General features: G+C 45.8%; 1 protein-coding gene across 1 annotated transcript; it reads left to right on the forward strand.

The window, feature by feature from the left end:
- Positions 1 to 364: 364 nt before the first annotated feature.
- On the forward strand, positions 365 to 10243 carry COPS8 (COP9 signalosome subunit 8). The gene is made up of 8 exons (XM_080932807.1): positions 365 to 503; positions 1254 to 1324; positions 2373 to 2421; positions 3445 to 3577; positions 7094 to 7201; positions 7888 to 7950; positions 8440 to 8487; positions 9089 to 10243. Exons 1-8 carry the CDS (start codon positions 426 to 428, stop codon positions 9166 to 9168), a joined length of 630 nt encoding a protein of 209 aa, XP_080788933.1. The 5' UTR covers positions 365 to 425; the 3' UTR covers positions 9169 to 10243.
- The last annotated feature ends 1033 nt before the right edge of the window (positions 10244 to 11276 follow it).

Here is an 11276-nt window from a genome sequence, read left to right on the forward strand (position 1 = left end):
TTTCGGGTTTGGAGTTTCTTCGACATCTTAGCTTAGACGTACAGTTCAGGGTTCTCAAAGCACGTGGAGGTCCAACTGCTTTACTGTTCTCCCACTGCAACTTTGGTTGTGAAAGATGTAGTCCCGCTAACACTTCCTTTCTTGGGCAGAGAATCCAAGCCTCAGCCAAGCCCCTCCCAAGGGCGGTGGTCTGGCTCAGAAAACCGGTTCCTCCAAATCTGGGGCTGGGCCACTAGAGCACCGAGACGGTGGGGCAGAGCGTTCGCTGCCCTCGTTCTCAGCCACGGCGTCGCTTAGGAAGTGACGACACGCCCGCGCATGCGTACTGACAGGCAACTCCTTTACGTCATCGCGGGCGCGACGCCCCGAGGGCCAACTTGTGCTTTGGTCAGGCGGGGGTGTCGGCGGTGAGAGCAGCCGGGAAGATGCCAGTGGCGGTGATGGCGGACAACACCTTCAGTTTCAGAAAGCTGTTGGATCAATGCGAGAACCAGGAGCTTGAGGTAGCACATCAAGATGGGGCGGTCTGGTGGGCGCCGTTTCCAGGGTAACGGGCCGGGCCGCGGCCTGCTAGGAGCACAGTCCGGGTTCATCAAGCCCCAGTTCCTGGCTGTAGTCAGGAGACACTTCCATTTATAATGTTAAGATTAAAAGTTCACAAAATAGGCTGGGTGCAATGGCACAGGAATCCTGTGGGCACACGTGAGGCGGAGGAAGGAGGATTGCCGGTAAATTCGAAGCCAGCTTGAGCTACGGAGCGGGGGGGAGGGAAGAGAAAGAAAAAAGAAAGAGAACGTAGGGCGGGGGCTCACCGACTAAAGGAGACAGCAGTAGCGTGTAGATGAGCATTTAGCAGACCTTGCTGAATGAATAAAGATTGAGGCGAGAAAGGCCTCTGTAACTACCCGTTGGTAGTCTTCTGTTTTAAGCTTACATAACCTTTTAAAATAACGGGCAGAGAAATAGTGAATTAAGAACCTGTTGGAAGTATTTCTTACTTTTTTTTTTTTTTTTAATTTGAGACCTTCCGAGGCGATGTCACTTAAATATTTGTGAATATGGAAAGAAACTGATACCCCACTGGAGATAAATAACAGCTCACAACAGATCTAAACTCAAATTTTAGTTTTTGATACTTACCTAACCATTTTTGTGCATCTGTAGTAGTGCCGGAAAACTTGCTTTTTAAGTTTTAATTTTTTTCTGAAAGTTTATTGGGAAATGAGGTTTCCCCTCTTTTTTTGTTTATGTAGGCCCCTGGAGGAATTGCCACTCCACCCGTGTACGGTCAGCTTCTAGCTTTGTATTTGCTCCAGAATGACATGTAAGTAGCACCTTTTACCTAAAGAGAATGGCAGCAGCTTCCTTGAGATGGTGCAAAAGTACATGCAACAGATAGATAGGTGTCCTTTACCATAATCCTGTTATATCTGTTTCCTGTTCAGTCATAAGAGTAGTTAAGCTCGATTTTCTGTTGTTGTGTATGTTATACATACACCTAAAAAACATGGTAAATTCTTGGGACAACCTAGCATCAAGAACCAGTGGTGTCTAAAAAAAAAATTATGCTGGGTGGTGGTATATGCCTTTAATCCCCACATTGGAAGGCAGAGGCAGGCTGCTGTCTGAGTTCAAGGTCAGCCTGGTCTACAGACCCAGCACTAGTAGAGACAGGGCTACACAGAGAAACCCTGTCTCAAAAAAGAAAACCAAATAAGTAAAAACAAAGCAAATTTATATATACTCAGTAGAAGAAAAGAAGCTGGAAGGGAACACTGGGAAAGCCAGGGGGTGTTAGGCATGTTTGAGTTAGTCTTCCTAGGTGAGAAGCTAAAGCTTGAGAGGCAGAGAAGAGAGGTCTGTTGCAGTTTCAAACCCATTGTGATACTTTTTACAGAAACTAAACTGAGTTTTTTCATTATACATATATAATTTCTGTTTGTGATCATGTGTCTTATGATTGTTCCAACCCCTTAAGCTTAGCGCTCAGTAGAAGAATGGCTCCAAATTATAAGAGCCAGTGTACACATACATTGTAAGGGACACTCAGCCTTTAAATGGACACATTGTATCTGAGTGGTTGTATGTAAGTCTGTGGTTTGAATGTGTTGCTGTGGTTTAGGATATGAATTGTTAATTTTTTAAAAAGTAGCAAAACAAATGGAAATTGTTACCCTGAAAAAAGTTATTTCATGTCTTTTTTTTTTTTTTTTTTTTTTCTGGAAAACTGCTTTTCCTCAACAAATTTCTATAAAACTGAGTTGTGCCGTGGCCTGTTTTGGTGGGTGTTCTACCATTTGTTGACATTAGGACCTGTCATTCTGTGTATCGGCTAAGATGACTTGTTTCTAACTGATGTTTGTGTAAATTAGGAATAATGCAAGATATCTTTGGAAGAGGATACCACCTGCTATTAAGTCTGTAAGTACTCCTGCAGTGTCCCTTGTTGCTTTTAGAACACTGGCGTTTACTTACATGACAGCCTCCATTTTCTCTTCTTTCCCATATATATCACAGAAACCACTGTTAAATGAATGTTAAAGTTACAAACCATCAGGTTTCTCTAATGGGATGGTTCGGAAATCTTGTTCATGTAATAATGATTTCATGAGGCCTGCTGTGCTGGTGTCGACTGGCCTGTTCACAGCTGGCCAGTTGGGTGCAGGAGGCGACTGAGGGCCTGAGAAATTTCAGCAGACTACTTAATCTGCTGTGATGATAGCTATTTGTAAACTGCTGTTTACACGGATATTCACTGCATTAAGATCCCTCTGTTAATTACATTTCTTACTTGGGATGGGGAAGGGGATGAAATGAAATAACCTAGGGAAAGTGTCTTGCCAGGTAGAATGAAGTGAGACTCCTCTCACTATACTCTTCCCATTCTGTTTCTAAGAATGAAACAGCTGAGTTAGTATGAATGGGAGTCCTGCAAGTAGGCTCTAACTGACAGGGCCGTGTTAATCCGCTTTCTGATAGTTTTGTCCCATAAAGAAGTGCTAGCATCTTAAATTTAAACAGCAGTGCTTAAGATACTTGATCCCCAGACTTCATGCCAAATTTTTTTTTTTTTACTTTCTCATGCTTTCATTTGTAATTGCAATAAAAACATTAATTATGGAAATGGCTGACATAACTGCTCACAGCATTTTAGAATCCGGCAGATCCAACCTTTGGACATTGCAAAATGATGTCATCATCTGCAGAGTTCATAGTCTAGAACTGGGCATGCAAGCTACCGAAAAGATTCACATTTTATACCTGTTCTTTTCCCTGTGGCCTGCAGGCTGGACACACCTATTAGAAAAGTAATTTCATCTCCTAAAATGAATAGAATGTACTTTAATAATACAGCTAACAAATTTTGTCATTTCTGATAATTTTTTAAAGGTGTAGTCATTAATTACAGATGTGTACCTTCAAAGACAATAACTTTTATTGTAGGCAAATTCTGAACTTGGGGGAATTTGGTCAGTTGGACAGCGAATCTGGCAAAGAGATTTCCCTGGGATCTACACGACCATCAACGCCCACCAGTGGTCAGAGACTGTGCAGCCAATCATGGAAGCCCTTAGAGGTAGCGTTTTCCTGTGGCTAAAAGTCATGTTGCAGTAAGGCTGTCCTTGGAGCACTACAGTGGGCTGTGCTGTGTCAGTGTGTACTGTGGAAGGGGATGGTTCTGATTTGGGGACTCCCTTTCAGACTTGAGCTAGGCATATGTTGATTGTGGTTCTTCATCTCAATACTGGGGAACATATGAGGAGCAGAGGTGTCACTGTGGATTCCAGATTGCAATTATCTCATTAGGCAATATCTTTTATCCACTTCATTATTACTTTTGTGGTAACAAAAAGTTTGTGACAAGGTCTTATTGTGTAGCCCCTACTGTCCTTTGGATACTGGTGTGTATCACACATGTGGCCTTGTGAAAGTGTTCTTTGCTGCTAAAATAAAACCAGGCAATAATCAAAAATTCATGGCAGTGAACCAGCAATCAAAAGTAGCAACTTGACTTTGGACTTTGTCAGCCTTGGCCTTTGATAGCTCTATACGTCTTGTAAAAGGAACCATTGCAGAGCCTAGAGGCTCAGGTGTTTTTTCAGTTACTCTGTAAGGCTAGAAACTGGCATGGTGTGGCCCCGACACATGATAGCTCTGTCCCTGCTGCCTGCCTTTCTCATATTCCTATGCTTTCCGTCTTTCTGGGTCACTCATGTTCTTTGTATTGTGCAGTGGGGATCCAGTCCAGGCAAGCAGCATCGGATCCTCTGGGGTAACTCGCTGACATTTCTGGACTACCCAGCATGGGAGCTAGGAACCAGACTCTGGTCCTGGAAGAACAGGATTCATACACACTGTTAGCTGCTGAGCCTACTTTCCGGCCCCACCACATGTGTTCATACAGTGAGCTCTCTTAGTTGTTTAGTTCTTCCTGTTACCTCATTTCTGCAGTCACCACCGGCCTTTAGTGGGTATTCATTTAGTTGGTAGGCAAGTCCTCCTCGGCATGGTAAGGACATGGATGTGCCAGGAAGCAGAGGATAAGGATTGCTGGGAGCTGCACCAATCAGCTTGCTGCAGTAGTACCTGGATCAGCACTCAGCAGAACAGTGTAAACAACAAAACAGAAATAGCTGCTTTGAATCAACAATAGCAGAATTTCAGGGTGGACAGGATGGGGGAGAGGGAGTATGGAATGAGGTCATGTGAATGCTCCGGGGCAACCTGAAAGCTTGTCTAGGAAACATCACTGGGAGGAGTTACGGAAGGTGGGATTGACAGGATTGGGTCAGTCTGGTAACTACAGTGGCACAGATACAAGCTGCCTGTTCCAAGTGCTGGACTGCCAGCTCATTGGTAGAATTTGGGTAGGAGCTTCCAAATCATCTAGCAAGTGGTCTTATGTATATTTTGTTGTTTCTACTAGCACCTTGTACCTGTGAAATTAAGAGTAGCTTCCAGCCCACAGACACCCATACTGTCTAGTGTAGCATGCTGGAGCTTGATCTGTAGGGCCAGGCCTTTAAACCTTCATTCTGCATATCTACCTGCTGACCTTCATTTTCTTGTAAGACAGAATTAAAGTGGTAACTTATAAACATTGGTCATGCCTGAGACACTACTCTATGCATGAAGATTTTCTTGGGACTGAAATGTACCAATCCCTAAATGGTACATACACCTTTTTCCTATAAACACCAGCCTGGGAAGGAAGGGCAATCTTAGAACACACTGGAATTGCTCAGAGTTTGAAGTTTTATTTTTCGGTTTGTGATAAACTTACTAGTTAAGAACAACCCAGCCTCGCCTCTTAAAGGTTCCATAACGTCCCCAAACAGCACCACTAGCTAGGGACAAGAGTTGAGACACAAAACTGTGGATGCAGAGTGTATTCAAACAATAGCACCTTCAGTTCTGTGTGACCAGTCAGTTCTAGGAAATGAGACATGGCTGAAGAACCTGGTAGGAGAGCTGTTTATTGCAGAGGCTGGAAAGGACTGGCACAGCACTGAGGAGAACTTGTGCAAGCAGACACTTCACACAATGAGGCCTGTAGAACAGGACTGACTACAGGGCTGTGGAGGGATGGCAGCTAGAGCAAGCTGGGGAGCACGGGTGTCGCTGCTGCTGGTCACTAGAAGGCTGCATCCACTGTCAGCCTGCTTCTGCCTGTTATACCTCTCCTGCCTCTTCACAACCTGCTGTTCTTCTCTTCCCTTCATGTTTGGCTCCTGTCCATTCCCTACCCAAAAGTCTGGTCAAAACACTTAACCTAAAACTTATTTTAGATGGTGGGAGGTTTGGTGCATACTCCATGCTGTGTGTGTGTTCCTGCCATTGCTGCCTTGCTTCTTTTCCACTGAATATCCTTCTGTCATAGGGAAATCCCTGCACTTGTGAGACACTCTAAATGTCGCCTGGAGGTTGGTAGACTCAAGCAAGGGGCAGTGGTGGCAACAGGCTCAGGAATGAGGGAATACATCATAGTGTCAGCGTGTTGTTCATGTGTGTGACTGCACGAGTGCATACAGGGGTCAGAGGACTCTCTCCTTTCACCTTTATGTGGGCACTAACTCAGGTCTCCAGGCTTGGTAGCAGGTACCTTTACCCACTGAGCCATTTTCAGGGCCATTGTATCTGGAGTGTTTGAGGCCTGTGAGAAAGCTGAGGTCATGTCCCATTTTGGTTCCAGCGGTACTGTCAGTAAGCCCATGTTCACAGGAGTACAGCAGGGGCTGTGTTTCAGATCTTTAAACAGTGGGGCCCGGAGCTCAAGAGTGGAATATGAGTAGTCTGGGCTAAAGGAATGGACTAGTCAGGAGCACAAGGTTCCTGAAGGGGCTTTCACTGGTTGGTTGAGAGTGCAGAGGGGAGTTTCAGTGTGGTAACTTAATTTTACATGTCCAGCCCTCAACTGTAGACTATAAAATCTGAATATTTCTTAACCAGGTTGGTGGCCTTCTCGGGGAACCCTAGTATTACCAAAAGGGCACTGAATAGGAAGACTGGCTGTGTTGGATGGGGCAATTGTCTCATTCTTAATTTTCTTAATGTAGGTGTATGAGCATGGAGAAATGCAGAAGGCTGTTTGCAGGAAGAGTTCTTGTGCTGGGGCCAGGCAGCACCTTCCCTTAAGAGTCAGACCTTCAGGCTTCGGGTTAGGATCCTGGCCTAATGCACACTTGGAAGTTAGGAACAGGTGCTAGGGGTAAGGTTTGTGCACCTGCACCAAGAGTGTCCTTTATTGGAGACCCTCCCGAGAGGGCAGTGGTGTCTTTGTCCTTCTAGTGCTTGCAAGAGAAATAGAGCAAAGGAAGTTTAAAAGGCTTGTGCCTTAAATTTATGAACATTTGCTTTCCTATGACTGGGGTCTTGTGGGTGTTGTTTTCCATCTCTGTAGCTTTTGTCCCTGTGCAGTCTGATGTGAGGAATGTGTATGGGCATAGAGTACAGGGTCCCTCATACCTTCTGGGCATGTGGTGTCGGCTTGGGAGGGTCTAGTCTTGCCTGTAAGTAAAAGCTGGATGATAGATCTGTGTCTAAGGATCCTGTTCTCTTGGTTCCTGTTGCTAATCTTCCCCTTCCACAATAGATGCAACTAGGAGACGAGCCTTTGCCCTGGTCTCTCAAGCTTATACCTCCATAATCGCAGACGATTTTGCAGCCTTTGTCGGGCTTCCTGTGGAAGAGGCTGTGAAAGGTACTTGGAGCTTGCTGGTTACATACAGGGGAACAAAAATCATATAAACCATAGGTTCACTGTGGCTCTGGAACTCTAGAACAAGAATGACTTTGCAGGTGGGTGGTGGGTTTGTTTAGGAAGGGATATAAAACACATCTCACATGGCATTTCCATGTAGTCAGTCCCATACTGCTGAGACTTTAACCCAGTGGTAGAACACTGCATGTACTGATTCTCCAACTAAAATGGGAGCCCATGAGTGTGTCTGGTGTCACTGTCGATTCTTACGTTTTCAGGGCCTGAACAGTTTCGGGCTCACAGGACAGCAGGTGCTGGGGTTGTGGTATGGATGGCAGTGTTCTATTTTGTGGGCAGTTGGCTTGGGGATGGGACGTTAAACCCAGGCGCTCGTGCACCTGCTGCCATTATAACTAATAGAATAGAATGTTGTGAAGGCCATCTTAGAACTTTCTCATGTCTGTTTGGAATTAGACTAATTGGGTACTACTACAGAAGGCCAAGCATCCAACAGTGATTATATTGGCCCCAGAAAGGCTTTGGTATGTTTCAGAATATTTCAAAAATAAGTTATCTGTAGTAACCTTCTAGTAAATACACAACAGCTGAGCATGGTGCAAGGGGCAGGACTGGGTCCTGCAGCTGGCGCTTGCGCCCTTCTCCATCTGTGTGAACTCTGCTCACAGGTGTGTTGGAACAAGGATGGCAGGCTGACTCCACCACAAGAATGGTTCTTCCCAGGAAGCCAGGTAGGTGGGACCTCAGATACATGACACCAAAGCAGTGAACGGTTGACATGGGAGCAGAGTGACATTGAAGGTCACCTGCGTGAGACTCCTGTGTTTGACTGGATTAGTTGCTTAGATCTCCTTTCAGGTCGGTCCCCTGCCCTGCCCCTCATGTCACCCTCAGGAGATGTTCGTTCCTGTATGGGCTGCTTCCTCTAGGGTACAGGAGTGCCCTCTCTGCAGTCTTCAGAGCCAGGCGCCCTGTCCTCATCACCATCCTCCTGCATCAGCCCTATTTCCCTCCCCTTGCTCTGGGCCCCTGCTGTGAGACAGCTGTCAGTGCTCAGCCCACAGTTGTAGCTTATAAGGAAGACTGAACAGATAAAGTGTTTAAAGAGGGCGCATTCATATCTCCATTTGAGAACCAAGTGTTATTGTGGGCGTGAGCCGTTACAGTTTTAACATGACTTCTCTTGGTTGTGTGTAACCATCTTTTTCTTTTCTGTTTAGCCTCAGGAGCCCTGGATGTTTCCTTGAACAGGTTTATTCCCTTATCAGGTACATGTTTTCATGTGGGCATGTTCATTGTTTGCTGATCTATTTTCTGTAATGAGTATTGATACTCATGGCTGCAAGACGGGAATTTAGGCTCCTGTAGCTCAGCCCGGCCAGAGCCTACCTGTCCTAATTTGAGGGCGTCTGGAGCTCTGGACTGTGTCCTAAGACCTCCCTGGCCTGGCACACCCAGTCCAGCATTAGTGTGTAAACCCCTTGTTGACAGTGCAGGGTTCTGGCTGGACCAAGCACAGGAGATGCACTTCAGAACTCTCCTTTACCCAAGCCCTCCAAGTAGGGGCTGTCCAAGCAGAGCTGGGGTCTGAAGAGATGCTGCACAGCAGACATGTTTGAGTCTGTACCTAGCCTGCTGCAGCACCCACAGCTATCCTGACTGCATGTTCATGTCCATCTGACACAACCAGACTGATAAAATGGAGATTTCTTGCCTGCTGTTCTGAACTGTCCAGGCCTCTGGCAGGCATGGTTTTTGTGTAAAATGAGGTAGCACTAAGAAAGTTAAAGACCTCCTCAGACTGGGGTAGGGCGGATGTTCTGCCACATGCCAGCTCATTTAAAGTATTTGTTACTCTTTATCATGCAGAGCCTGCCCCCGTTCCGCCAATTCCCAACGAGCAGCAGCTCGCCAGGCTCACCGATTACGTGGCTTTCCTGGAAAACTGATTGATCACTCTGAGTTCAAGATTCACCTTCAGTCCCTGTCACTGGCAAACAGACATGGAGTTTTATCTGAGTTCAGAACAGGGTGAGCGCCTCTGCGTCCTTTGGGTGTGATAAAGTGCACATAGAAGATGAAGCGCATTGTACAGTTTTCTCCTCAGACACTTTTGAATGTCCTTGGAGCAGTTTTCATTTGTATTGATCACTTTGGTTGGAGCCATCAGTATTATACAGCGAGTTTCTGTCAAGGACTGGACTCCAAACACAAGCTGTCCTGCTTCAAGTATCGAGAGGGCGCTGTGACATACTGCACCCTCCTGCGTACCATTGGCCTCTAGCTGAAGTGATGTGCTTGGGATTTGAGGACTGACGGTCCCGGGTGGAGCCCTACCCACACTGTCATGCTCTGGAGAATGTGCTCTTCTTCCCATCCCAGAACAAGGAATCAGTGATGTAGAATCAGAAAGAGCTGAGTAGTGGCGGACCGTCTCCTGGGGAGGAGCTTTTCAGTGCTACATCTGTTTTCCCAGTGTGTGCAAGCATCCATTGCATGAGACAGACAGTGTGCAGTGAGAATGCAACTTAGGTGTTGGTGAGAAACTCGAAGTTCTGATGCCTCCTTCAGAAGAAGGGAAGGAGCGTGGAGTGCAGTGTGTGCTGAAGGAAGCTCCTGAGCTGAGGGACGGCCTGCAGCCCTCCTGCTGCGCATCTACATCCTGTGTAGAAATGATGCCTCCATTTTTGTTCTTGTACGGCAGCCCTTGAAGATTTGAGGTGGTTAATGTACCTTCAGGATAAAACGGCCCTGGTTCATCTATTCTGCATTTGTTCAATAAATATTTAATTGAATTGGTAAACTGTTTCATCTAAAGCTGGTTCTAGAAATTTCATATCTAGGTCTTAACTGTGGGCACATTATAAATTTGTCCTTCTCTCAAAAATACTTTAAGTTTAAAAACTATTTTTCTTTTTATTATTTGGGAATTTTATACATGCTTTAATGTGTTTAGATCATATTTACCCTCCTTTTTCTCTGACTTCTCCTCTAGAATTTCTTAATTAAAAAGAAACTGTCTCACCTATGACTTTGTGGTGAGTTACTTAATTCCGTTTTCATTGATTTTTTTTTTTATTGGCTCTTTTAAAAATCATCCTTGGAAATACAATTTTTTAAAAATCATTTGGAAGTATTTTTTAAATTAGCATTTTACTTCATCCTGGGAAATGACGCCTTCAGAAGTCAAAGTGTTGGGAACAGGTAAGTCAAGCCAGCAGTGTCCCTGCCCGTTGCCAGGCTAAGCTGAATGGCTGGCTCCTGTCTCTAATAGCTCATTGGAGTGGACCCAGCTGTGTCCTGTCAGGGTCTTTGTGAGTCACTGAGGCTAGGAATGGCATGGGGTGATCTAGTGCTGAGCATGGGGAGTGTTAGGATAATGGGGCAGAGGGGTTTCAGTCTGCCCCTGTGGAAAGAGGTCGTGAACTACACAGGGAAGAGTTTTGTCAGGTGACTTGATATGACTGCATTTGCAATGGTTTAATAGCACCTGGGGCTGGAAGTGTAATCTGGGCCACACAGGACATGGCAGCCCCACTGTCCTCAGCACACAGAGCTTCTCTCCTAGGCTCAGGCAGATCCCACTTCACATCTGCGGCTCTTGGTGAACACAGGGTCCCAGCATCTCCTATATTCTGGAGTCTCCTTTGTAACAGGCTTCCCTTTCACAGCTATAGGTGCTGGCTTCTCAGGGCATCTACCACAGAGTGTCTGACCTCAGCTGTTCTTCCTGACTCCCTCAGTCTTTCCTCTTTACGTTCAAAGCCAGGATCTTGCAGATGAAACGATGCTGCCAGGTCCGCTATCGGTTTGAGATACAGCCTGCCCCCGTGGACTACAGCTAATAAGCTGTGCTGACTCTGAGGAAACACTTCCCTCTGCTCCAATGCAGTGCTGGAGGCTTCTCTGCCAAGATGCTGATCTCTGTCAGTTACAGCAGCTGCTTCAGCACCAGCTGAGCAACACCTCTCAAAATTGCCCCTACTAACAAACCGGTCCATTTTCTTTAGGTTCAACTCCCATTAATGTTTTCAGGATACAAGCAGAATGAAGCCAG

The sequence above is a fragment of the Micromys minutus genome (assembly GCF_963924665.1).
Source record: "Micromys minutus genome assembly, chromosome: 19".
Taxonomy (NCBI): Eukaryota; Metazoa; Chordata; class Mammalia; order Rodentia; family Muridae; genus Micromys; species Micromys minutus.

Excerpts from the sequence above, each read along its gene's own strand:
- COPS8 (XM_080932807.1), top strand. The coding sequence starts at position 426 with ATGCCAGTGGCGGTGATGGCGGACAACACCTTCAGTTTCAGAAAGCTG. Across the intron at positions 2,422-3,444 it reads TACCACCTGCTATTAAGTCT|GCAAATTCTGAACTTGGGGG; the intron begins GTAAGTACTCCT and ends CTTTTATTGTAG. Across the intron at positions 8,488-9,088 it reads CAGGTTTATTCCCTTATCAG|AGCCTGCCCCCGTTCCGCCA; the intron begins GTACATGTTTTC and ends TTTATCATGCAG.